This window comes from Paramacrobiotus metropolitanus, unplaced genomic scaffold, assembly GCF_019649055.1.
Source record: "Paramacrobiotus metropolitanus isolate TYO unplaced genomic scaffold, Prichtersi_v1.0 Parri_scaffold0000006, whole genome shotgun sequence".
Classification (NCBI taxonomy): Eukaryota; Metazoa; Tardigrada; class Eutardigrada; order Parachela; family Macrobiotidae; genus Paramacrobiotus; species Paramacrobiotus metropolitanus.
In genome coordinates, this window is record NW_026570226.1 from 212004 (window position 1) to 236155 (window position 24152).

Sequence of the window (24152 nt, forward strand, 5' to 3'; positions counted from 1 at the left end):
TTTTCGTTAAATTAATATTGGCGTAGAAGTTGTATTCAACGCAAGTTCGAACTGCCGCGGCAGCTGGCTGGACATCAAATACAACCATATTGTACAGTACATGCGAGTACCGTAGTACATACAGTACCGATCAGCTGTGGCATGTATACTGTTCTCGCTCCCATGCAGTCTCCCACTCACTTTCATCGATTTGAGTTTAATCTCAAGCTAATGGTAAGGTGCCTAATACAACATATTAAATAACAAAAATTATAAGATACCGTACTCGCACCATCATTTTAGCTTTGCCATAGATTTGAGAGTCTTTCATCTACATACACAATCACGTGTTTTTATGCCACACCGTGAGGAACGCTAAAAATTTTATGGACAATTTGCTGACGAAAGCTGTCTTGCGATGTGTTTTATCTCATCCTTCTGTGTTTGTGAATGAACTGGTGAAAATCAGCAGAAAGCTTTCTTTCCAGTGCTCGCAGTCGGAGACTCAACATTTGCCTCTTTGCAGTTTTTTTGTATGGAATTGGTTTTGTGTTTCATATTCCAACAGCAGTGAAACCATATGGATGGAGCCAAACAAACACTAGCGAATTGATATTTTATATTAACGGATGTTGGATAATGAAGAAGAGCATTGTTGATTCGATGAAGACAACGCTGAGCCTGATCCGCTGCTGATGTCCGTTTATGCGCTCGTGCGAAGGCCTTGGAGTCCGTTTGCAGATGGGAATGATGATGTCTGCCGCGGCGTACTCATTTATTAAGGCAGTATTTGGTTACATGATTATCACATCCTTTTGTTAACACCGCCGCCGATACTGCCGAGTAATTTCCGCACAAATTGCTGCTTTTGCTTATCGGGTAAGTACACGACACGGTGTGTGCGCTGCCGTTCAGACGGATATTACTCATAGTTTCGTATACTTAATTGATATTTGCTTACGATAAACCAGTGCAAACACGAGAAATGCGACGTAATTTTCATTGTAGTCTATATTTGTAGCGCACAGTCGTTCCTTTATTTTTACATCACACGGTTTAACTGCCATTTGCTCTAGGCGTTTTTTGCACGACATTTTCACTTTCTAATCACGCTCGTTTCATATTGTCACAGCTGGTCTTCGTGCTGTTCCACGTGCGGATTGAACGGAACAACATTAATAAATTTTATGGATATGATTTTTATCCCGGCAAGATGAATTTTGGGAAACAGCTAAAATTGTTAATATGGAAAAATTATACTTTGCGCAAACGGCAACCAGTTCGATTCCTCATCGAAATTGCTTGGCCTATTGTATTACTGGCACTTTTGGCACTGGTTCGCACGAGGAATCTCCAAACCACCATTCCGGAGGTAAAGCAGACATTCTTGTCTCTGTGAAATTGTGAATATCGCTATGACATGCAATCGATTAGTTAAATAAACTGACGCATAGTTTTCTGTTTATTCAGTGCCATTTCGATGAAAAAGCACTTCCGTCAGCGGGAATCTTACCTTTGTTGCAGGTAATCGTTCTGTCCACTGTTAGAATTTGGACTGACAAAACTGGTGAAAAAGTAACCGGTTAAAGTAACTGCATATGCAAATCATACGTTAAAAAAATTAAAATTGCTAGCTGTGAAGTTATTCGGGTCTAAATAAACATTAAATAGAGAGCTCTCTTATCCATCATTGGCCGTAAATACCTGTGGCGTTTAATATGGGTTAAATACATAAATTTTTAATATGGATATATTACTTCTTCCGCATATTACCTTTGCTCCAGATGTCATTTGTGTCAGTGTATCAAATCGATACTGTATTATTATTGAGGGCTTCGTTTGTTAAAACTGTACTTTCAGCTGTACTTGACTTACAACGGTATACTTTAACTGCTATTCAGAGAACAGTTTTTGTTAAAGTTTTGCAGAGAAAGTCGTTAATGTTTACCCCGAAAAAATGTATGCGATTCGAGTGGTTGACTCACAAACTACGCTGACATTGGCCAGATGAGATGACCTTCACGGTTTGACGAAAAATCAGCTGTAGCTGCGATTTTATTTACGTTACCTTTTCATTCACCGGAAGGCGGAAGTATATTTACCGATGGGAGAACTTTGGTTACAACGGGCATTAAGTAAATTAAACACATTTTGTTATGTATCAGTTGCAGGTTTATATCCTCAACAGTCACTGCAGTCAGTAGGAGGGGTGTAGAAAATGTGAAAATTAAAATTTCACTTGTAAATTGGTTCACATGGTTTTGCGCTCTAGGCGCAATTGTTTTATCTAATAAAATTAAATGTTACTCAAGCCAAATTGATTGTCTGCTTCGTAATCAATTGGAAGTGTATATGATTGGATCACTGAAGGTGTACTTGATTTTTAATGTTAATTCCAGAGTTATGTGTGCACCTTCAACAACACGTGCAAACGGAATTCTACGGACGATGTGTACGGCACGGTCAACATGTACCATGATTCCATCATATCCAGAATGTTTGCCATTCTGGAAAGCATGTTTTCTAACCAAACTCTGCAAGACGTCACAGCAGAAACGATTCAGAGCACTGTTCAGCTCATTCACACACTGGAAGAACTGGCAAACGGCGCTGAGATATCACCACAAAATGGTTTACGATTTCGTGATGTTTTCCCGCTCACAGTAGATCAAATGTTGGACATAGTGGATCCGACCGGAATGAACGTCTCAGAAGAACTGATAACCGGTTTACTGGAAGCCAAATTCAGGCCGTTTGTTCTTGGAGATTTACTGCAATTTCTTGTGGGGAATCAACTGTTTTGTGACGGGGGTCGATTACGAAAAGTGTTGGAGTTTGATAAAAACGTCAGTGTGGAAGCGCTCGTGGCCGTTTTATGTCCTGTGCCGGCTTCCACTTGGTTGCTCCATCTGGGACCGGTGACTAATCTGACTTTGATAACGGGAAAATTCCGCTTCAAGCAATTTGATCTATCCTTTATGTTTACGGCATTGAAGGCCCGGAAGCTGTTGTCAGAAGTCATGACATCCGGGCAAAAACTGACGCCGTTTAAGATCTTCATCGAAGAAATGCAGGACAGCTACCTGTACGCCAATTCTAGTGGCATGCAGTTTATGGGAAAGTTTATTTGTGGCGACAATGCAGAAATTTTCCGGTTGGATGGCAGCAAACAAAATATGGTACAGAAGCTGCGGGAAACGCAAATGAGTGGGAATTACGTTCCACTTCGGTCCAAAGAAGACGACGACATGATCGAAGAACGGAGCAATAATTCATCTCCATTTTGCAACAGAGTTTTTGATTTTTTCGAAAAGAATTCGAAAATTGCGATACGATTCTTGTGGAAACCTTTGAAGTCATTCATTCTAGGAAAGCTGTTATATACGCCAAACACGGCGGCATCTAGAAGCATTATCAAACGAATGAACGCTACATTCGAAAGGATAGAAAGTTTAATTTGGACGGGGCGGCAAATGAGCAAGATGCTGCCTCAAGTAGCAGTGTTATTGGAAGCTGTGGCTAACGAAACTTCCCGGATGCAAAGCAGTTCGTCGGAAGGGTTTGGACAGATTTTTGGGATGTTTTCCAGAATGATGGGACTGACAGGAGTGATGCCGAATTTGGATCAGAAATGGTTTGAGGGCATGCAGATCAATACAACATCGATGGAGACGTTGAAAAGCAACTTGCTCATGTTTGCGGAATTTTTGGGCAACGTGACCAGCTTTATGGAATGCGTGGATCTCGACAAATTCGTACCGATGACCGATGAGAAAGTCTTGAACAGCCATGGGTAACCGAATAGCCATTTTTTTGAAAAAACATTCAATCTTTCTAATTTCTGTTTATAAATACTGAATACAGACGCGGTAGTAGAGCAGAGACTGAGTTACAGTGTTTATGATAATCTATGGTTTTCTAAACTATTACAATGGCATCGGAAGTTTGCCGAACGTTTTTATTCGCATAAAGATACGAGCGTTACTGTAAATTATCACTTCAAAAAAGTGGAGTTTACACTTCTATATTTTCTCAATTAAGCGCCCTTTGGGACCAGTTTAATAAGGCCTCTTTTTAAAATCGAAAATTTTTTCATAAGTATGGGTGCCTGTTTGAGCAAATATCTATACTTAGATTTCATCTGTTTTTGCTGAATGCTTGACACTTTTTAGCTTCCCTGTGTAGCTGGTTGTACTTCGTCTTTTTTATGTTAAATTTTGGCAAGGCTGTTTCTTTTGCAGGGGCATGCTTGTGGATAACGGAACATTTTGGGCAGGAATTGTTTTTGAGAACTTAGCCGAGCCAGTGCACAGAGCGGCCGAACATGTTCCATCTTTTATCCGATACAAAATACGGTACGACGTGGAGAAAGTTGATTCTACTGGACGAATAAAGGTAACCAGCATCAACAACTTGCCGTGGCACTTATTCTTACAATTTGCCATATTTATCCCTTTTAGTAGCTTGTTGATATTTGTTTCAAATTATTCAGGATCGGTTTTGGCGTCCTGCTCCGCGGCGTCAGCCATTGACAGATATGAAATATTGGTATGGAAACGAATGCGCGTCGATTTACTTAATGTCGTTGTTAAATTATGTTGGAATAATTATGTTAAATTATGTTGGAATAGGACATACGGTTTCATACAATTACAAGATTCCATTGAACGGGCAATCATGGCTGAAATGTTGAATTCGACTGAAAGTCTGCCGGGATTATATTTGCAACAAGTACAGTAAATAAATTACGCCTGATTAAAAAATGATACTTTCATTCACTGGTTTATTATTCTCCAGTTTCCCTATCCATGTTACATTGAGGACTCCTTTTTCATGGCTATCTCGCGGAACTTTCCACTGATCATGACCCTTGCATGGGTTTACACCGTGAGTGCGCAGGGTTGATTGTTTTCGGGTTTAGTTATATGGTTCCAAAGAATTATCTTTTGTTTGCTTCGCAGGCCGCAATGCTAGTGAAAAGCATTGTCTACGAAAAGGAGAAGCGCTTGCGGGAAACCATGATGATGATGGGCATGAGCAATGCTGCTAATTGGTAAGGATGACTTTGTTACAGTGAGAACGGAATGACTTGTGTGAGCTAACGGACTGCAATAATACGGCACTCGGCAGTAAGTAATAAATTTGCCTTTTTCAGGTTGTCTTGGTTTTTGGAGACTTTTGTTATTATGCACTTATCCATCATCTTTATGGTGATAATCCTTGTATATGGGAAAATACTTATGCATTCCAGCTGGGCAGTGATCTACGTTTTTCTTTTGACGTTCTGCTTATCAACCATTGCATTCGGATTTTTTTTAAGGTACGGTAGTTGTATCAAGTGCTTACTATAGTGTGAGAGTCTACCTATAGTATAGTCTATACCTATAGTCTACCTATAGTCTATAGTCTACCTATAGTAAGTTCTTGGTTGTATGCATTTTTAGTGCATATGCGGCAGCGATATGCAAGTTTTCGTTTGTACTTTCGTTTATTATTTCTAGTTCTAGTCAAGTATTAGATATGCGATTAGGATCCGTACAAGCGGATGTTTTTGCAGTGTATTATTTTCGAAAGCCAATATTGCAGCGGCAGCCGGTGGAATTTTATATTTCTGCACCTTCATGCCTTATTCACTACTGATTATCTGGGAAGACCGAATCCCGTAAGTTTTACAAGCAGTTGTCTACGCTTTTGCTCGGCATTAGCGATTTGCTGCAAAACATTTTGATTACAGTAAGCTGGAATACAACTAATCTGTTGACGATAATTTTGTCAACTACAGGTTCGGTCTCAAAGTATTTTCATGCTTTATTCCGAACGTGGCGTTCGGGTGGGGATCCAATTTTTTCGCGCGTTTTGAAGAACAAGGCATTGGTGTGCAGTGGAACAATATTGCGCGCAGCCCGTTGGAGAATGACCCCTTTTGTCTCATCCATTGCATTCTAATGCTGATCGGCGATGCGCTGCTCATGTTCCTTTTAACGTGGTACCTTGAAGCGGTTATGCCAGGGGAATATGGCATTCCCCGACCGTGGTATTTCCCAGTGACCAAATCCTATTGGTTTGGCATAAAGCCGCGAAAGATCCGCTCGGATGAGGAAGCAGCAGTGGATGTGAAATCTGATGGAGGAAGTAACTTCGAACCGGAACCACTGAACTTGGAACGTGGCGTGGAAATTCACAATTTGAAGAAAGTGTACGGGAATGGAAAGTTGGCTGTGGATGGATTATCGCTGAATGTTTACGAGGGGATTACGGCTCTGCTGGGACATAATGGTGCCGGTAAGACCACGACATTTTCTATTTTGTGTGGACTTTTCCCGGCCACATCAGGGAATGCTAAGATCTACGGATACGATGTTATGACCGAAATGGATTCGATACGAAAGAGCTTTGGCTTTTGTCCGCAGCATAATGTTTTATGGGACGGATTAACCGTGGAGGAACATCTGTATTTCTATGCCAGTCTGAAACTGTCTGATCCGGTGGCGATAAAATCGGAGATCGACATGATGATCGGAAGTGTGGGGCTGCCACATAAGCGGCATGAGAAAGCCGCTAATTTATCCGGTGGGATGCAACGGAAATTGTCTGTTGCCATTGCCTACATAGGTGGAGCAAAGGTGGTTTTGTTGGATGAACCGACGGCCGGTGTGGATCCATGGGCACGACGTGGAATCTGGAATTTGCTGATTCGATTTAGAAAGGATAGAACGACCATAATGTCCACGCATTTCCACGGGGAAGCCGATACCCTGGCTGATCGGATTGCTGTGATCGCTGATGGAAAGGTAGGAAGTGGGCTGCTCTTTCATTACCGGTTATAGAATTATATGTTTGGTACATTGTACATACTAAGTATTTATACTTCAAAAAGTATACCGATTCGTTTGCCAATGGTTCTAGTTGATTTGCGGAGGATCGCCAGTTTTTCTGAAATCGCGATTTGGAAATGGATATTATTTGACTCTGGTCAAAGCGTCGGGAGCAACAAATGTGGAAGAAGTCACCCGATTTGTTCAGGAATTTATTCCGGAAGCACTGTTGATTGAAGACGTTGGAGCGGAGTGTGCGTTTGTGCTGCCCATGTCGGCCAGCCGTGATGGCCGGTTTGGAATGTTATTCGAAGCACTGGATGCGAGAATGGGTTTCTTGGATGTTTCCAGTTATGGTGTACGGGATACATCGTTAGAGGTAAAATACGATGGATGAATGCAAAATTTCAAATGGAGTTTTTGTCATTGTTAATGTCACTGTTATGGTGGACTGTGAAGGTCTGGTTTTCTGTTAATAGATTGTATTTTGGTTTGATAGGAAGTTTTTCTTCGTGTTATGGAAACGCATGATAGCGCCAAACCAGGAACCGAGGACGACATTGCTACTCGCATAACGGAAGAGGGATTTCTGGCCAAAACACGACGGCGACTATCCACAACGGTTGTTAACGAACCTTTGGATAACTCTCTGCCTGTAACAGGATTTAATTCACCAGTTCCACCTGATATCGATGAATGGGACCACGGGAATTTAGTCACAAAGCGCCTGCAGGGGTCACAGCTGCTGTGGCAGCAGATGAAGGCGATGCATTCGAAACGTTTCCACAACATGAGGCGTAGTAAGAAGAGCTTTTTCTGTGAAATACTTCTCCCAGCCCTCTTTGTTTGTTTGGCAATGGTTGTTACTTTGTTGACACCATTTCCCCTGGAAATGCCGCCACTAGAGGTATGAATTATCACGTTGTGTTTGTTCCTACAGACCTTACTGACGCTTCTCAGCACGGCGTTACCGTGCTACAGTAGATTTTTTTTGGTTTTAAGGACGAAACCAGTTGTTTAATCTGACCCAGGGCTTTTTTATGTAACAAGTGGATTCCTTTTAGTTAACACCTTGGCTGTATGGACCGCCGAACTATGTTTTTTTCTCGAATGACCGCCCAAGCGATACCAATGCTTCAGCACTGGTGAACATGCTATATGAAGGGCCTGGAATGGGAACACGCTGCATGGACGGTGATCCTGTTACGGGAAAGGCGTGCGTGCCAACAGCAAAGGCAGATAAAAGTCATCTCCTTCCGAACTATGTTGTGTCTCGGAATGCCACTCCAGCATGTAGCTGTGAGGTACGATATGACCATATTTTAGCCGTTAGCGTGCAACGTTGAAGTGCAAATATCAGATGAATATTTCTTCGATATTTCCTGGTTACAATTTTGGTTATCCGTTGTCAGTAGTTGGGTAGCACTCACCTACGGTAATTAGATTTATTGATGACCTCTTGGTAATTGGAGAATACTTCTGTGAATTTGAAATGATTCTTGCAGATCAATCTGAGATGCCTATGCTTGATAAGGCAATTAACTACGCTGATAATTTTACAGAAAGGTGGTCAGCAGTGTCCCGATGATGCTGGCGGTCCGGATCCGCCATGCATACTTCTGAACACGACAGATATGCTGTGCAACATGACCAACCGAAATATTACGTGAGGATCATTTTTTTGCTGGATGCGTTTACTGAGAACTGTAAGCTGTGTTTCTGCGCTTCAGGGACTGGCTTTTAAAGACCGCTAAAAGGTTTGATAGTTCGCGTTACGGTGGCTACTCGTTTGGACAGGTCGACTCATTCGCACGATTCAATTTTACCCATTGGGCGAGCGTAGTAGCGCAAATGTTGTCCAACGCTAACGTGACCCAGCGGGGTGTCAATGATGGAATGGGCAAATTATGGAAGGATTTTATCATGATGTTGTCGCAGATGTTTCAACAGGACAACATAAAAGTGTGGTTTAACAACCGTACGTACTGCGTATTTCTCCCTTGCGCTCCAGTTACCAGTAACTGTTTAGTTACCAGATGCTCTCATAGGTGAATTTTGTTTCAGCGACGTAAACTTTTATAAGGGATTACCACTCACATCGTAGCTTTGCAAAAATTAAATTTATACTTTATTTCGGAATGGAATTTGACTAATAAGTTCTTTTATTTAGTGATCGCTAAATATTATTTTTCTGTGTTTTGCACAGGGTGACAGCTAATCAGCATTTGTGTTTGTTAGGCGGCTGGGCAAGTTCAGTTTCATATGTCAACGCTATAAACAATGTCCTACTTCGAAGTCGGTTGAAGCCTGATCAGAATCCCGCAAAATATGGAATGCTCGCCATTAATCACCCGCTGAACCGCACGGAAGAGCAGATGGAAGACCAGGTGATGAAGGAAAGTGCGAAAGCCCTGCTTCATGCCGTTTGCGTAATTTTTGCCATGTCCTTCGTGCCGGCTAGTTTCGTTATGTTTCTGATTGAGGAGCGAGTGTCAGGAGCGAAAAACTTGCAGTTTACGGCTAAAATCAAACCGTGGTTATACTGGGTAAGGGTGTGAATTTATTAATGCGGTTTCTTTAGGTGCGTTTTTAATCAACGGTTATTGCAGGTGTCGACTTACATGTGGGATATTTGTAATTATCTTTTGACTACGGTGATTTGTGTTTTAATTTTTATCGCTTTCAATGAGCAAAACTACGTATCTCCGCGCAATCTGCCAGTTTTGGTGTGCCTATTGGCACTGTACGGTTTCGCAGCCATTCCTATGATGTACATTCCAAGTTTCTTCTTTCGCGTACCCAGTTCTGCCTTTGTCGCGTTGGCCTGTTTGAATTTGTTTCTCGGTATTGTCTCGACCATTTCCGTATTTATATTGGAATTGATGGATGATCAGGAACTGCAGGATATCGCTAAAATTCTCAGGCAGGTATTCTTGGTTCTCCCGCATTACTGCCTGGGCCGCGGATTGATGGACATGGCCATTGGGCAAGTGAAGGCCGATGTGTTTGCCCGCTTCGGACAGGAAGTGGATGACCATCCGTTTGAGTGGAATTTTGCCGGACGCAATATTGCTTGTTTGTGTATTGAGGGAGTTCTGTTTTTCGCCGTGACATTGTTGATTGAATACCGCTTCTTTTGGCGACCGAGACGGCTTGCGACTCCCATCATGTCAGCTGGGCAGGAGGATAAGGATGTGGCCAAGGAACGAGCTCGAATTATGAGCGGCGCAGCTGATGGTAGTGTTTTAAAAGTTGCTGATCTGACAAAAGTCTTTCGGCAGCGCAAACGTCTGCACGTAGCAGTGGATAAGATCAATGTTGGAGTTGGGAAAGGAGAATGTTTTGGCTTGCTTGGAGTCAATGGGGCTGGTAAGAAGAACTGTTGTGTGTTCCTAATTTTTACAGTTACTTTACAAATATTCGCCTTAGGCAAAACAACTACCTTTAAAATGCTAACGGGAAATCTGTATCCGACATACGGAGATGCCTACGTCAACGGGCACAGCATATCCACGGATCTGGATGGAGCGCGCCGATACATCGGCTATTGCCCGCAGTTTGATGCTATTCACAATTTGCTTACTGGACGTGAGCATCTGGAATTTTATGCGCGCATCCATGGAATTCCAGAAAAATATGTTTTCAAGGCTGTAGAAAGAGGCATCAGCCGGCTGCAGCTCTCAGCTCATGCTAGACGCTGTGCCGGTACGTATTCAGGTGGAAATAAGCGAAAATTATCTACAGCCATAGCGCTCATCGGTGATCCGGATATTGTTTTTCTTGATGAGCCCACAACCGGAATGGATCCCAAGGTATGACCTTTTGATATTGTGTTTCAATCCAGATGTCGGTGACGCCATGATCGCTATAGTGAATCAAAACCAGCGACCTTTCCAAATAACAGACAGTATGCGAGTATTTATTACACTGTGAATTCCTCGTGTTTTGTTTGGATCTGTCGGAAGTCGGAAACTAAAGCAAACTGAGAAAAAGTAGCATACTGACATTGATGTGTCTTTTTGTTGCAGGCTCGGCGATTTTTGTGGAACTGTATTTTAAGTATGCTGCGCGAAGGTCGCTCCGTTATCCTGACGTCGCACAGCCTGGAAGAATGCGAGAATCTTTGCACAAAACTCGCTATAATGGTGAATGGTCGTTTCCAGTGTGTCGGTAGCCTGCAACACTTGAAATCTCGTTTCGGCTTTGGATACTCTGTGATCATCCGATGCAATCCAACCGCAATGTACCGGGTCTGTGACTTTATGGAAACTACTTTCCGGGGTGCCCGCATGCAGGAGCGGCATTACAACACCGTACAGTATCGCATTCCTCTGCGCGGTCTCAAACTAGCCCAGATCTTTGCGGCTATCGAGAATAATCGCCAGGAACTGGAGATTGAAGACGCTTCGGTCAATCAGACTAACCTGGAAGATATTTTCATAGAGTTTGCCAAACACCAGACCGATCTCGCGGCCGATGAAGTGCTGCCGGATGAGATTGATCCCGTCAGGGAGACCGTGGTGGACGCACGGGCATATGACGCGTCTAGCACGAATAGCTCGAATTTGACAGGAAAATTCGAGTGGGATCGGGCTCCGGATTTTGTGAGTACCAATCCAAAACTTGATACTGATCCGTATTTCACAATTGTTGATCCTGAAAGGAATTTCACTTCAAAATGATAGAATCTCTGACTGATCTGATAAAGAGTTTATATTTCAAAGATTTAATGACAGCTCATTTTCACATTGGAACTTTTATCTCTTTTGTTTGTACAGCATGATTCTATGGAAATGTTGGTAGTGGATAACGAAACAACTGCTAACGCTTCGCTTTGTGCATGCGGCTCTTTCCTACGTTTCCCTGCTCGATGCTGCATGCTACCTCATTCATTGAGATCCTAAGTCCAGTGTCTTTCGCAGTGCTTTCAAATAACTGAGAATGATTGGCTTACGCAATCCAGGTGACACATGTTATTTTAAAACGGTGCTGATTTGTGCTAGTTTGGAAATGTGATGGATACTTTTGTCGATTGTGTTAACTGTGAAAACAGAAAATATTATTAATATGTGTTAAAATGGTATTAAAGATTTTGTTAATCTAGTAGAATCAACGGAATTCGGCACCGAATTTCAAATTCCTACGCATAAGCATAATCTTATTACACGGCAGCAAGATAACGAATCGAGAACATCCTGAAATTTTTCTGTACAGCACAAGTCAACCACACATTAGAAAGCAAATATCTGCTTGAATCGGCCCCACCAGTCGTCCGGTCTTCGATAGTACTTGCTCTGTTTGGCTTCGATCTGCAAGGAGTTCTTGTGTTTAGATAACTACATTAGGTTATAACAGAAACCCCATCACAAATACAAACCGACATTCACCTCTTTTTCGAGTTGTTCCCACTCAAAGTTATCATCTGGTGTAACATACAGTTCTACTGCGCCATGGCGATCGGGAGGTAAAAAGTGATTCCATCGGTCTTCGGTGTCCCAGTTTGTATATCTATCAAAGCGCAAGCAGACCAAAGCTGTCAGAATCACTCAACCTTGTAAAGAACGCTAAAGAGATTGTTATGTCACCCAAATCAAATGTACATCCGTACAAAACTTTTCCAAACTGAAACAGATTATTCAACCAATTTTTCATTACGGTTCAAGAATCTTACTTTATACGAAGTTCATCCCATTCAGAATGCAGTGTCTGGTTTCTCCAGTCGCGAAATTTCGGATCAAAATACACACGATCTTTGTCAAAATCAATCTTTTCCAAATCCTCAGCGACAATGTCTGCATCAGCTGGTTTTGTCCAGTCATAAACGATCATCTCCACGTACGGTTCCATTTGTTTCAAGTAATGATTTTTGTAACCACGTTCAATTTCCTTTAAATATTCCTTATTCATAGCCGGAGAATTGACTTCATAAGGCTGAAAAGTGAGATTCACAATTACAAACGTAAATTTCTCTCCATTGGTACTGCTGCTGACACATTCTGATCCCGTTCATAGCAATTATTTGTCCAAAAAAAAAACTCAAAGCGCTATTACGATTTACGATATGGTAAAAAATAAGCCTAATATGTAAACGTTCAACTGCAGGCTTACGATGTTCCTCTTCATGACGCGATCATAACAAACATCCACCGGAGCGTCCAGGTAAATGACGCAATGTGGCCGCATGTAGTCCATAATGGTATTAGTTTTCACATCGTAATAATGCCTTCGCGCTAGAACACAGATGCTTAGGATTTCAATTTCGCTTCGTACTGTTCGTAGCGTGCGAACCACGCACGGAAATCAGAAGACTGACAATGTACCTGGACGCGACATGTAACCCATCTTTGTCATTGCATCAACAAAGACAAAATCGCTGAAACAGGACCGTTCTAGAATGACTCCTTGGCCTGCAAAACATTATTCTGTGACGTCTTGAAATGGACCAACTTTCGTCTCATTCCGTTTGAAAACCGAGCCCAAACGCAATCACTCAGGTTTCCCTATCCGCCATCGCTTCTCACAATTATTAATAATTCCAAAATCTAAGAAATCGCTTGCTACCTGTGCTAAAAAGGTGTAGTAGGGCCACATTGTACTGATTGCATCTTGCAATATATTTCATAAACTGGAATTCTGCAACCTTCCAGTTTTTGGGATCTTTGTAGAAGTCCTCGACATCGAAATGCTTGGCTGTTCCTTGCAGCCGATCATTATAATCCTTCAAGTTATACGAGAACAAATAGGGATAGACGTCCTTTTCCAATGATGCTTCGGGGAAATACTTCATGCCCAGCTGATCAGCCAAGTTCTGCGCCAATGTTGTCTTCCCTGCTCCGATGTTCCCCTCGATAAAAATCACCTTGGTATTCTCGTCAAATCTCCAAAACGTATTATCGATGTTTAAGATGCTGTGATACCATCGGTACTTCTTCGTTTCGTAAGGCCATGGAGGTGGCTTTGACGAATCTTCAACTTTCACAAGCTTGGTAGAAATCAGTCTGACAGGGGGATGAGTTTTACCACCGGGATGAAGCAGCCCTCTTCCACTGATCGTCACACGCGACGAACGCAAAATGCAGGCCATTTTTCTTTCGACGATTCGCAATTTCTTACTCGGTCACCATCACAATCCAATCTGATACAAGTAAAAATGATAGAACACCGCCTATAAAAGGCACACAGCGTCAACTTTGTCTCTTTGCCAAAAGTTTGCAAAATTATTTATGTTTTTGAAATTTATTTTCCACGATCAGTAGCAGGCCTGTATAGCTACGCCAGTAGCCTAGGCCCTATTGCGGGATCAGGTTGTTGCTTGATGTGAGCGTGCGCTATGCCCTTGCGCCCATTTGCGCGTTGCGCGGGCTGAACACTTCCAACCTGATCTTGGGCACACTGCACCGCCAGTACATTTTGTCTACGAAATTTTAAGAATTTGAGAGAGAATTTTTTATTGTGATTTCTGTATTTTACAAATTAGAATTTTGAAAGCATTCCGGGTTCTGGTAAGTCTTTTGGGATTTGCAGCCAAATTTGGCTGGCTGAGCTGTAGTTTGTGCTCCATGGGTTTACATTGCAGCAGCAAGTGAGTGCAGTAATTTATCGTCCATATTATACGCTGACTGGTGAGCTGCAAGCCATGCCTACTGGTAGTCCAGAAAAATCCACGCAGACCTTTAATTTGTATGACTGTCCAAAAGCGTCTTTTCGCACATCTTTCCCGGAAGTCCGACAGCAAAGAAGTTACAGCATCGGTGAACGGTATGAAACTGATCAAGTTTTATTTGTCCTGTCTTATAAAATATACGTTTTCCCCGTTTTGTGGTCAACACGATATCTATGCTTGGACTGACCATTTGTTTCGACGTAGTGAACTGTATGGAATTCGAAGTAGAGCTGGTCTGTTCATTCCCGAGGTGGCAGCCGATTCGTCTCTTGGATTGAACACAGCGTCCGGCGAGCTTCCTGACGTCTCTCTGACACGACCACCGTCGCAAGGAAGCCTGGTCACTATGTAAGTGGCTACGTACCGTACTTGAATTACCGTATTGAAGAAACCGTACTTGAATTATCGGTAAAATTGTTTATATATCTGTAGTAACTAAAAGTGCTACGAGAATCGATATTGGTGGGAATTTCGCTGTTTGCGTCCGAAAATTTGTTTTCATAAAAAACCGCATTTTGAACTTTCAGATTTAGCCTATGGAGCACATTCGTTGGAACTTCCGCATTGACCATTCCGTGGGCAGTTGCTCGGGTATGCTTCGACGTGGTTTCTAGTTGCAGGATAAGGACTGGGTTGCTTGTATTTATTTTTGAAAATTGCTCGTTATCTATTACTAAGTTTCACAAGACAGATTAGTTGGTTTTCGTTCCATTTTGGGGCTTAAAAGTTATCAGATCGTATGAATTGGTTGATTGTTTATTTAAATTGGTTGATTGTTTGTAGGGTGGTCTGGTTTTGAGCCTGGCGATGATTGTATTAATCGCTGCATTTGCGTATTATCCTTTGCGAATGATTTTCCGGTGTGCTCAGTATGTGGAAGTTTCCACAAACGTACATGTCTACAAATTTCAAGAGATCTGCAATCAGATCCTGGGACCGAGAATTGCTTTGTTCAGCCTTGGTGTTTCCTTATTCAATTTGCTGGGTGATTTAATCTGTTACTGGCTTATGCTGACCACGTTTCTGTACGAAATTGGATTATTTGGAGAAACCGGTACAGGTATTAACGTAATATTGACTTTGCAGTCGTGCGGTAATTAGGAATGGCTTGTCCGTGTCATAATAAAGTTATTTAATTATGATTCGATGTAATTTTGTGGAGAGCGATATCATTGAAAATACTGAACAATTACCAGCAAAAAATAAAGGTATGATCATTATATTTGGACACACACAGTTTGTGCATGATATGATGATACACATTGCATCAGAATAGCTCATGCAGATATAACTCTGACTGTCTCATTTTTCCATGGTTTATGATTTGTTCTTTGCTGGATATATCTGGGGAAATCTGCAGGTTCCCGAGATCGTTCCATCCAAGAAAACATCACAACACTGGCTAGTAGTGTGGACGTGGCTCAGAATGATGCAGGCAGTTTTTGGAGCGAAACAATTTCTGTCCCGTTGTATTTGGTGCTGCTGATGCTTCCGGTTATGTCATTTCGGTATCCTACATTTTTTACGAAGTGTGGCTCTCTGGGAAGCGTGGCCATTGTGTTCCTTATAATTTTTGCAATAGTCAAGACTGCAGTCAATGGAATCCAGATCGAACCTGACGTTGCGCCGGATTTTACATGTTTGTTTTCTATTTTTCCGTACAGTTCTTGTTAGCAAATTCTGCCCAGCTTCGTCGTACTAATGTTGTTCTTCTTTTTAGTGGCCAGTCAGCAAGTTCCCGCTACCTGTGGAGTTCTGTTTTTTGGATTTTTAATTCATAACGTGATTGTATCCGTAACCGCTTACCACAACCAGCCGCGTAAGCGAGCACGCGATACCGGAATCGCTGTAGTTTTGGCCGCGGTGACCTATGCAGTTCTTGGAATTTTGTTGTATCTGTCTCATCCTGGACCCAAGGAAGGAATTTATGATGTAAACCAACACTCTTTGTTTAGTAGGAGCACTTCTGTAAACTATCGCAGCTTTGTGTGTCCCTTCGACAACTGTGCGTACATCCTGAAGCTTTGATGGGATGTATCCAAGTATTACTGCGATACGTGCTATGTTTCCTTTAGGGATAGAGGGTCCGAATTGCTCCCTGTGGTAGACTAAGATTAGCGTAAACTATTTCATGTGTGAATTCCTGCTATACACACATTCTTCTCTTACAGAACTTCCTGAAAAATTTTCCAAATAACGATGCTCTATCGTTTGTTGCTCGGATTCTTCTCTTTTTCCAAATGATTACAATGTTTCCCTTGCTGGCCTTTGTGTTCCGGGCCCAGCTTTTTTACGGATGGGCACGGAGAATTGATTTGGGGTTCGTGTGCAACATCTTTCCGTATTTATATTTCCTTTTAATTAATCATTGACACTGATATCTAGGATGCATTATATTGTGCTGCTTAATGTTGCCCTTTTGGGTGTGTGCCTGGCGTTCGCTTCGCTTTATCCTCGAATCGGACATATTCTGCGGTAAGTTTCGAGTCGACGGCTGTAAAAATTTTCCCATGTTTGTGTACATTCTTCAGTGAAACCTCTGTGTATATCAGGTTTGGAGGAGCATTTTGCGGCTTGGTATACATTTGTCTCTTACCCGGAATTATGGATGCGGTGATCGCCTACAGGTCTGGACACAGAGTGATCTGGAAAATTTTTGTGATATTCGTCTACGTTAGCCTTGGTCTGGCTAACTTAATCGCACAGTTTTTTATTTTGTTTTAATTCAGCGGAGGAATTCTGTTTCTCTTCTATGAGCTCTATCCTCTATGTACCTCGTACTATATAAATATTACTAAAGGTTTGCATGTATCGTAAGTACAGACATAGGTGAATACTGAATGGTGATACGGATTGCTGTATGTGTGCGCTTTTGGCAGACTGTTTTCGGTCTTTGTTTTTCGCATTCTGTTGTTAATTTTGTGTCTGGTCCCTTTTGATACCGGTGCATTTGTGTAACTTTATTAGTGTGACATTTTTGTAACCAGTGATTTTTGCATTTGTGGTTGCGGAAGCCTGGAGGTAAAAGTTATTTGAAGAAGAAGAGCCGCATTTCTGCAGCACACAAAAACCTCATTTTTAGTTCGCACAGGTGCTTTTTAACGTTTAAATTCTCTCTACGGTTAAAAGTAAGGAAAATACTAATGTAATATTTACTGAATTAAAAAACTGAAAGTACTGAATCAAAAATTAGTACTGAATTAAAACACAAATTGCAAATTAATTTGATTTGTTCTAGCTTCAGTCGGCAACTCAGCACATTACATAAAGCGCCTACCGCCCCGGAGCTTGTTGAAAGTTGAAACGATGTGGCGCCCTCTTTGTTCGGAGTTGTATGCGGCTCCCTCGGGCAGCGGCGTTGTATGGTATTCGCCAGTATAAAATAAAATTCCACATTTTTATACCGTTCTGAACTTCTTACTCAAATTTTCAGTTTTTCTAGAGCGTTGCAGTTGTTGACTAATCTCGTTTTCTGGAGAGTTCAGACCGGATGATGCTGAAGCGGTAGAATTAGAAAATTTTACGGCAGTTCCAGAATTTTTAACTTCTACAGAAGCTGCCCTGAAACCTTCGGTTTACTTTCGGACCTTGCTTCGCTCCGAAGCCCCGCACCATGAGTAGTAAGTTGGTTTCTTGGTTCGCTCGTTCCCCGAAAATCGGGATCCCTGTGCCTGTAAAGTTTTTTAAGCCCAGATTCCAAAAATATACCTGAACTGTCTCAACGTACTAATAACTAATTTATAGATATGACATGCGAAGTGTACGCTTCAGCCTTCAGACAATCGTGACAGATCTGCGTGTTAGTTGCCTGTTGCTCTGGTTTCTGCTGTTACTGGACGTAGTCGCAATGGCTAATGCTGATTTAATAGTTTACTCTAAAAGTTACAGTTGATAGTCGATTAGAGATATTTTTTAAAATTTCAGAACAGCTGTCTTTATCTTTTAACCATTTCAACCGCCTGCTAATGAATATGGCCATTGGCCTGTAGTTTTGTACCTGTTTTATTTCGATGTTGACTGGTTTTTGCTTTAGGCAAGAAGGTGCATTTCAACGAAACCGTTACGAGAATGGAATTTTTCGCGGAACCCACCCAGGGTCACAACCCGAAAAAATCATGGTGGAAGCGGTTAAAATCGTCCCTGACATGCCTGTTTCCTTGCATGAGAAAACGCCAGCCGGAGTATTACAATGTCGAGCAGGTGCAGACTGCAGATAGCGCCGCTGATCAATATCGACTGGAAAATCTGTGACATGGAGTGACCTGAACTGTCCTTAGCACCGAAGCTTAACGATTGTCTTGTGTTATTACAGGCGGTTGAGAATTCAGGCCATCGTCTGCCGGTGGCGATTATCACGGTCCCTGTGGAAGAACTGAAGATTGTCCTGGAAGAGCTCTCCGCGAACCCTCCGATGGAAGAGCTCGATATGGGCGAGACTTGGGATGACCGTATGGTGGACCTTCGGTCAGTTAATTCCGGGACGTCGGCCAGTGGTTCGGAAGATTTTCGAGATTCTCTGGATTCGTTCGAACACAACGAGCGATTGATGGAAAAGACTACGCCGGAAAAGGTGGTTAACGTCGTTGTGGAACTGGAAGAGAAGGCCATGCAGGTGCCGGCTGAGGACAGCACTGGTGTATCAGGAGACTCGGTTCCGTTCTCGAGTTTGGCAAGCGATGGTGAGTGGAGCAAATGTCGATCATATTGGGTTTATGGATAAGTTTATGGATCTTTTGCTACGGATAATTAGTTTGTACGTCCACTAGTCTAGTGACTTAATTTAATCATGGTGCTAGGCATGCGTAAAATTTTTCGGATGTTTTTGTCCACTTTTTTATTGGATTTTTATTAGCTGTATGCGGCAGTGTGCCTGTATCTATCGGAACGTCTATTTCGATAACCACTTGCCCGAAACAAATTCTACGTATCGGTGATAACTAATATCGTAGTTTATGATTGCTCTTACTTTAGTTAAAATGGACAGTATCGAAGTTGCCTTCGTGGCTACGCCATCAAGATCCGACAATTCCTATTCCGAGGCTGCTTCGACCTCGCCGCCAGACAACGGTCGCCGTGTTTCCCCACCAGAGTTTCCTGTGCGGGCGCTGTATACGCCGACACGCAACTTGAAGGTAGAATATGAGTCGCCCGTCACCGCCGGGGACGATAACAGTGGTGAATGCATCTACGATGGACGGGCTGATGACACGGTGCGCTGGAGTACACCGTTGAATAACGGCCGTCCACCTAATCCGCCCTTGTTCAGTGCTGACAGTACAATTTTGGAGGTGTCGTCTAGCATGGAGGAAATGGACGAGGGTATGGGCTCTTTAGAGACATCATCTGGGGAAACTGAAAGAGCATGTTATCATTGTGGTGAGGATTGTCGGAGAGCTTTTTGTGTCCGAAAAGAACTGCCACGTACTGCGGTCAAAGCTCGGGTTCCGAAACTGGAAATGTGGATATAAGCTTGAATCCAGTTTGCATCCTTTTTCTGGCTGCTGGGTCAGATACACAAAGTTCGGTTTGTTAGTTTGTTGATTTAACGCTTTTTGAGAATCTGGTCGAAATTTACTGAGCGGGTCTGAATTCTCAGCGCGAATTTTTTTCTCTTTTCTTAAAGATACTCTTTTTGTCGCTTGCATTGTTTGGCAGATGCAGTTGTGATCGGCCAGGTATTACAGTTTGTGCTGGCTGTGTAAATGTGTATTTTTTGTTGTGCAGAGTTTTTGGTCATCTTCGTTTTGCCTCTTTGCAGCAGCATTTGTTTGGAGGACTCGAATGTACTGCATGCTTTTTCCATCCGTTCAAAACGAGTTTTTTGTTCTCCGCTGTGTACTGTGCTGAAGATTTTTGGAATGCAAAACGATTAAATGTACCCACCTTGACCTTCTGACATAATGCAATAATCGCATAATTTCAAACATATCAGTTAGTGGTTAGTCTCACAATGGCTTAGTACTGTTGGCATTGTAATTCGCGCAGGCGGCGATACCGTATAAGCCATAAGTTTTGTAATAGGTAATATTAAGCCAGTATGAATGCCATTAAATTGCTTACAAGTTAATTTACCTAATTAAAGTACTTATTTTTCGCTTGCGATTGCTTACCATTTTTACATAGCGAATTGTCCACAGTGCCGCCGCCATGTGGACAGTCATTGCATGGTTGATGACTTGATGGTATGTGAGCTTGTTCACACTCAGTTCATCTAGTTTACAGTACTTGCGCAACTACACATGTCGCGTCATCGCATGCAAACAAAACTGATGTTGCTTTCGGTTTATTAAAACTTTTTAAAATCGTAAGAAGTAGTAAATATATATTTCGATGGACTTCACGGGCCAACATAGTGAGCTTTGAGTTTGGTTTATTGGGTATTGCATTACTTATTAGATCTTGCCAACTTGCTGCTAAATAATATTGCATCATCAGATCATCTGTGCGAAAAGACCAAGCTGCTGCACTGCTAGGACCACCTGGAACAGGATCTATATCATTTGCCCTGCCTCAGCAGTAGAATCTCCAGCTCTTTGACAGGATATCGCATGAGCAAACCTGACACTTCGCGTCTTCATCAGTAGCGCTCTCTTCCCTCCCAAATCTTATGGCCACTTGTGAGATGCCTCTTAATAGTCCGTCTCCGGAGTTTCTCGTGTGTGCTGGTGCGTTTGCAAGTGTTCTCGTCTTGAAGTACTGGCTTTCACGGGAATCGGATAGAAAGGATAGCGAGCAACGGTTACTTTCCTCCATACCTTTAAAAAATCCTTCGCGAGCAGAAGCTGATGCTCGTAGCAACGATGGGCCTCCAACCGCGTCGTTGGAACCATCTGCAGCGCGGGTTCATAGTGGAAGCCACACGGAAGCTCCCGAATGCGCACCAAACGGCCATGTATCCGGAATTTCTCGAGGTATACTAGAATCATTCTCCGATTAGAAAGATGATGTTGTTAGGAAAGATAATAACGATATGGCACTGCAGCGGAAAGCTAATCATGCTAGGAAACACGCAAGAGCATGTGGGTGTAATTTGATTTACTCTTTTTTACAATTTAATGAAGGCATGGAAATCTTTAACTCATATTGCCGTTTTGATTTAGGTTTGATTCCGGTCAATGGCTTGGAAAACTTGGGTAACACTTGTTACATAAATTCGCTGATCCAAGCTGTTATATGTATTCCGGAGTTTATCAGCTGGATGCGGCGCTCGCAAATAACTGTATGCCGTAGGCAAGAGACGAAGAACTGTGGTGAAAAGCAGCCACTGGATACTCCAGTCAAATTTAGACGCGCTCTTGTGCCTGCCAGCGAAAGACGAACTCGCAACTTCTTTCATTCTTTGCTACGTTTGGAGGAGGGTGAGTATTTCTGTATTTGTTCTCAAGTTTAAATTTCGGAATTTTATAATTAATTTATTATGTGGTGTTTGTAGTGTTGGGTTATCGAAATGGTGCAAATCTAAAGCGTTATGCTGCAGCGTCGTTGATTAGTGCAATGTTTGATGGTTTGGATCCAACGGTCTGCCATTATCAGCAGGTACGTCCTTAAGTAAATTTTTTTTATTATTGATCTGAATTATTTATCGTTTAATCTGGCTTCGCCAGTTTCGATTACTGTGATCAAATAATCCGGGCAATAGCATACGTAAACCATTTATTATAGTACGTACTAGTATGCACACTAATTTTGAAAATGATTCACATTACTAGGGTAAGTAATTTTTTGATTTGTTTTACATTTACTCACGAAATGTCAGTATTCCTCCGTTGGATGGTAATGTGGAGTTACCGCATTTCCTTCTTTTACTTGTAAAATGTCTCTTTTTTCTTCGTTAAGTGAAATCATTAACTTTTTTTGTTTAGGATCCAGATGAACTATTCCTGTACATGATGAACTTGCTCTCCAAATCATGGAATCTGAATCACACTCCACTGTTCCCCTTTTGTACTGTTGGCGACTACTTCCGCGGGGATCCGTCCTCGGTTCAGATAGCCGTCAGTGTTGCGGGTGCGCATCTTGAAGATGCTCCTCCATCTAGTACATTTCGTCCGTGGATGTCCCTCCCCTTTCAGGGCCTTTTACACCAAGATCTGTTATGTGTAATCTGCAGGCGGTCGCGAGCGCAGCCATTAGAATGTTTTAACAGCCTGTCCGTGAGCCTTCCTGCTGGTCGACACGGAAATCTGGTAAGTTAAAGAAATTGGCGTAACGATTCGTTTTCGGTTTTTGTAGACGTGTAAGTGCATTATCAAAACCTGAGAAGCCGCGTTGTCATTCTGCTAGGGCTACACACTGGAAGCTCTCCTCGGTAAATATTTTCTGCCGGACGATCTGGATGCTGTGGAATGTCCACATTGCATTATCTCCAAAACCAGTGTTCCTCAAGGGAAACCTTCGCTGACACCTCACTTGAAGCGAACATCGATTGCACGGGTAAAGGTTTTGTTCTACAGAAACTTTTTTATTATTTACGAAAGAAAATTCTGTTTCAGTTTCCAAAAGTTCTTTGTATTCATATCAGAAGAACTGTATGGGGTGGCACCTATTCCTGGAAGCGCCGAGATCCTGTGAACTTTTCAGCAAACTTATTTCTGAACGAGTTCTCATGGGCCAAACACGTGGGTGCTAATGATACTTGCTCGAGGGACATGACTGGAAGGATCTCTATAAATGCCACCAGCAACTCTTCATCACACGAAGCTCGGTATATATTTAATTTTATAATTTATGTCATAGTGCGAATTGTCGGTTTAAAGTGGAATAATAAAGCCAGTAGTTTGTTCCAAAAATGAGTGACACGTGTCATTACGTTGCATAGAAATATAATTATTGAATTTTTCTGTAGTTTTGGTAAATACTTTGTACGTTTTCGGTGCAAGGAAACTTCGAACTACTGGTCATGGAAAACATTGGAGCCCCAGAACCTTTCGTATCTGGATCTGCTTATTGCTTTTGAATTTCTTGTAGTGGGGTGTATATCCTCAAATCCGTGATTGTCCATGTGGGAGAGAGCAGTTCACGAGGTCACATTGTGGCCTACCGCAAAGGACCGGTTGGATCTCGTAATGCGGATTGGTGGTACTATACCAGTGACGATGTGGTACGGCAGACTACTTGGAATGAAGTGGAAAATGCTGATCCGTACATGTTGTTTTACGAACTTTCAAAATGATCGCTTAGTTTAAAAGTGATTTGCACTTTGTATTGCGTTGTCTTGTCTAATTATTCTGTGATATTATGGCGACTATGGGTGAATCAAGTTGCAGTGATGTTAAGTAAAGTTTAGCTGATATGAAATGCCTGTCTGTTTTGTTTTTCCCAACGCACAGGATATTAATTTATAATAGCTAACGTAATCTTATTTTCGGTTTGTCAAGGTCGTGATGTTTTGGTTCTATAGGCACGTACCACCTATCCCGTAAGAAACTTTGGAAAAATGCTCGCCCATCTTAATATAATGGCGCATTTTTTGAACTCTGTGGTATCCCCCGGGCTTTAATAGTTACTGTAATAGCCTCCTCCGTATCAGAAGTCTCCCTAATAAACGGCGTTCAGCAATAGCGCTGTTTTAAATACTTCAAAAATTTATTAAAAGTCTCCTCCACAATACAAACCTCCTCTGCTTTATAAGCCTCCCCCGGGAACCTTTCAAAACTCAGAAGCCCAGGGCTTGAAAAAGTTAGAATTCGAAAAAT

The 24152-nt window shown here is 42.2% G+C and overlaps 5 protein-coding genes and 1 long non-coding RNA gene across 11 annotated transcripts; 4 read left to right on the top strand and 2 right to left on the bottom strand.

The window, feature by feature from the left end:
- The first annotated feature begins 195 nt into the window (after positions 1-195).
- LOC129581832 (ATP-binding cassette sub-family A member 7-like) lies at positions 196-11882 on the top strand. Of its 2 annotated transcripts, XM_055473093.1 has the most exons (23): positions 196-213; positions 506-858; positions 1112-1351; positions 1450-1503; positions 2379-3772; positions 4221-4374; positions 4472-4527; positions 4611-4710; positions 4777-4866; positions 4941-5032; positions 5135-5299; positions 5537-5641; positions 5762-6770; positions 6886-7173; positions 7294-7701; positions 7859-8098; positions 8357-8460; positions 8525-8772; positions 9033-9340; positions 9404-10163; positions 10224-10606; positions 10823-11398; positions 11573-11882. In XM_055473093.1, exons 3-23 carry the CDS (start codon positions 1193-1195, stop codon positions 11696-11698), a joined length of 6819 nt encoding a protein of 2272 aa, XP_055329068.1. In that variant the 5' UTR covers positions 196-213; positions 506-858; positions 1112-1192; the 3' UTR covers positions 11699-11882. The 2 variants fall into 2 exon arrangements, with proteins under 2 accessions (XP_055329068.1, XP_055329067.1); XM_055473092.1 differs by lacking the exon at positions 196-213 and having other exon boundaries at positions 225-858.
- On the bottom strand, positions 1020-2169 carry LOC129581837 (uncharacterized). The gene is made up of 3 exons (XR_008689547.1): positions 2048-2169; positions 1493-1543; positions 1020-1372 (listed from the first exon to the last, which is right to left on the bottom strand). It is a non-coding gene; the product is annotated as an uncharacterized LOC129581837 (long non-coding RNA).
- Positions 11803-14053, bottom strand: LOC129581835 (NADH dehydrogenase [ubiquinone] 1 alpha subcomplex subunit 10, mitochondrial-like). The gene is made up of 6 exons (XM_055473099.1): positions 13356-14053; positions 13115-13201; positions 12903-13024; positions 12466-12725; positions 12182-12302; positions 11803-12103 (listed from the first exon to the last, which is right to left on the bottom strand). Exons 1-6 carry the CDS (start codon positions 13876-13878, stop codon positions 12026-12028), a joined length of 1191 nt encoding a protein of 396 aa, XP_055329074.1. The 5' UTR covers positions 13879-14053; the 3' UTR covers positions 11803-12025.
- Positions 14054-14187: 134 nt separating this feature from the next.
- On the top strand, positions 14188-18010 carry LOC129581833 (neutral amino acid transporter 9-like). Of its 5 annotated transcripts, XM_055473098.1 has the most exons (11): positions 14218-14552; positions 14662-14805; positions 14985-15048; positions 15241-15517; positions 15818-16096; positions 16178-16389; positions 16629-16777; positions 16843-16932; positions 17010-17084; positions 17696-17822; positions 17900-18010. In XM_055473098.1, the coding sequence occupies exons 1-10, from the start codon at positions 14431-14433 to the stop codon at positions 17757-17759; spliced, it is 1476 nt and encodes a 491-aa protein (XP_055329073.1). In that variant the 5' UTR covers positions 14218-14430; the 3' UTR covers positions 17760-17822; positions 17900-18010. The 5 variants fall into 5 exon arrangements, with proteins under 5 accessions (XP_055329071.1, XP_055329070.1, XP_055329073.1 ...); XM_055473096.1 differs by lacking the exons at positions 17696-17822; positions 17900-18010 and having other exon boundaries at positions 14188-14296; positions 14374-14552; positions 17010-17521; XM_055473095.1 differs by lacking the exons at positions 17696-17822; positions 17900-18010 and having other exon boundaries at positions 14212-14296; positions 14371-14552; positions 17010-17521.
- LOC129581836 (uncharacterized) lies at positions 17842-20332 on the top strand. The gene is made up of 4 exons (XM_055473100.1): positions 17842-18077; positions 18491-18657; positions 18770-19136; positions 19429-20332. Exons 1-4 carry the CDS (start codon positions 18071-18073, stop codon positions 19923-19925), a joined length of 1038 nt encoding a protein of 345 aa, XP_055329075.1. The 5' UTR covers positions 17842-18070; the 3' UTR covers positions 19926-20332.
- Positions 20333-20699: 367 nt separating this feature from the next.
- On the top strand, positions 20700-23856 carry LOC129581808 (ubiquitin carboxyl-terminal hydrolase 30-like). Its single transcript, XM_055473063.1, has 7 exons — positions 20700-21368; positions 21558-21815; positions 21890-21993; positions 22320-22643; positions 22741-22890; positions 22950-23161; positions 23425-23856. The coding sequence occupies exons 1-7, from the start codon at positions 21065-21067 to the stop codon at positions 23627-23629; spliced, it is 1557 nt and encodes a 518-aa protein (XP_055329038.1). The 5' UTR covers positions 20700-21064; the 3' UTR covers positions 23630-23856.
- Positions 23857-24152: the final 296 nt, after the last annotated feature.

Bases quoted from the DNA above. Each gene is read 5' to 3' on its own strand.
- LOC129581832 (XM_055473093.1), top strand. From the start codon at position 1,193: ATGAATTTTGGGAAACAGCTAAAATTGTTAATATGGAAAAATTATACT. The intron at 7,174-7,293 runs GTAAAATACGAT...TTGGTTTGATAG, and splicing joins TACGGGATACATCGTTAGAG to GAAGTTTTTCTTCGTGTTAT. The intron at 7,702-7,858 runs GTATGAATTATC...GATTCCTTTTAG, and splicing joins TGGAAATGCCGCCACTAGAG to TTAACACCTTGGCTGTATGG.
- LOC129581835 (XM_055473099.1), bottom strand. From the start codon at position 13,878: ATGGCCTGCATTTTGCGTTCGTCGCGTGTGACGATCAGTGGAAGAGGG. The intron at 13,025-13,114 runs GTACATTGTCAG...TCTGTGTTCTAG, and splicing joins GGGTTACATGTCGCGTCCAG to CGCGAAGGCATTATTACGAT. The intron at 12,104-12,181 runs GTGAATGTCGGT...AACTCCTTGCAG, and splicing joins GGGAACAACTCGAAAAAGAG to ATCGAAGCCAAACAGAGCAA.
- LOC129581833 (XM_055473096.1), top strand. From the start codon at position 14,431: ATGCCTACTGGTAGTCCAGAAAAATCCACGCAGACCTTTAATTTGTAT. The intron at 14,553-14,661 runs GTATGAAACTGA...GTTTCGACGTAG, and splicing joins AGTTACAGCATCGGTGAACG to TGAACTGTATGGAATTCGAA. The intron at 14,806-14,984 runs GTAAGTGGCTAC...TTGAACTTTCAG, and splicing joins CAAGGAAGCCTGGTCACTAT to ATTTAGCCTATGGAGCACAT.
- LOC129581836 (XM_055473100.1), top strand. The intron at 18,658-18,769 runs GTGCAGACTGCA...GTGTTATTACAG, and splicing joins AGTATTACAATGTCGAGCAG to GCGGTTGAGAATTCAGGCCA. The intron at 19,137-19,428 runs GTGAGTGGAGCA...CTCTTACTTTAG, and splicing joins CTCGAGTTTGGCAAGCGATG to TTAAAATGGACAGTATCGAA.
- LOC129581808 (XM_055473063.1), top strand. From the start codon at position 21,065: ATGGCCACTTGTGAGATGCCTCTTAATAGTCCGTCTCCGGAGTTTCTC. The intron at 21,994-22,319 runs GTACGTCCTTAA...TTTTTTGTTTAG, and splicing joins CGGTCTGCCATTATCAGCAG to GATCCAGATGAACTATTCCT. The intron at 22,891-22,949 runs GTAAAGGTTTTG...ATTCTGTTTCAG, and splicing joins AGCGAACATCGATTGCACGG to TTTCCAAAAGTTCTTTGTAT.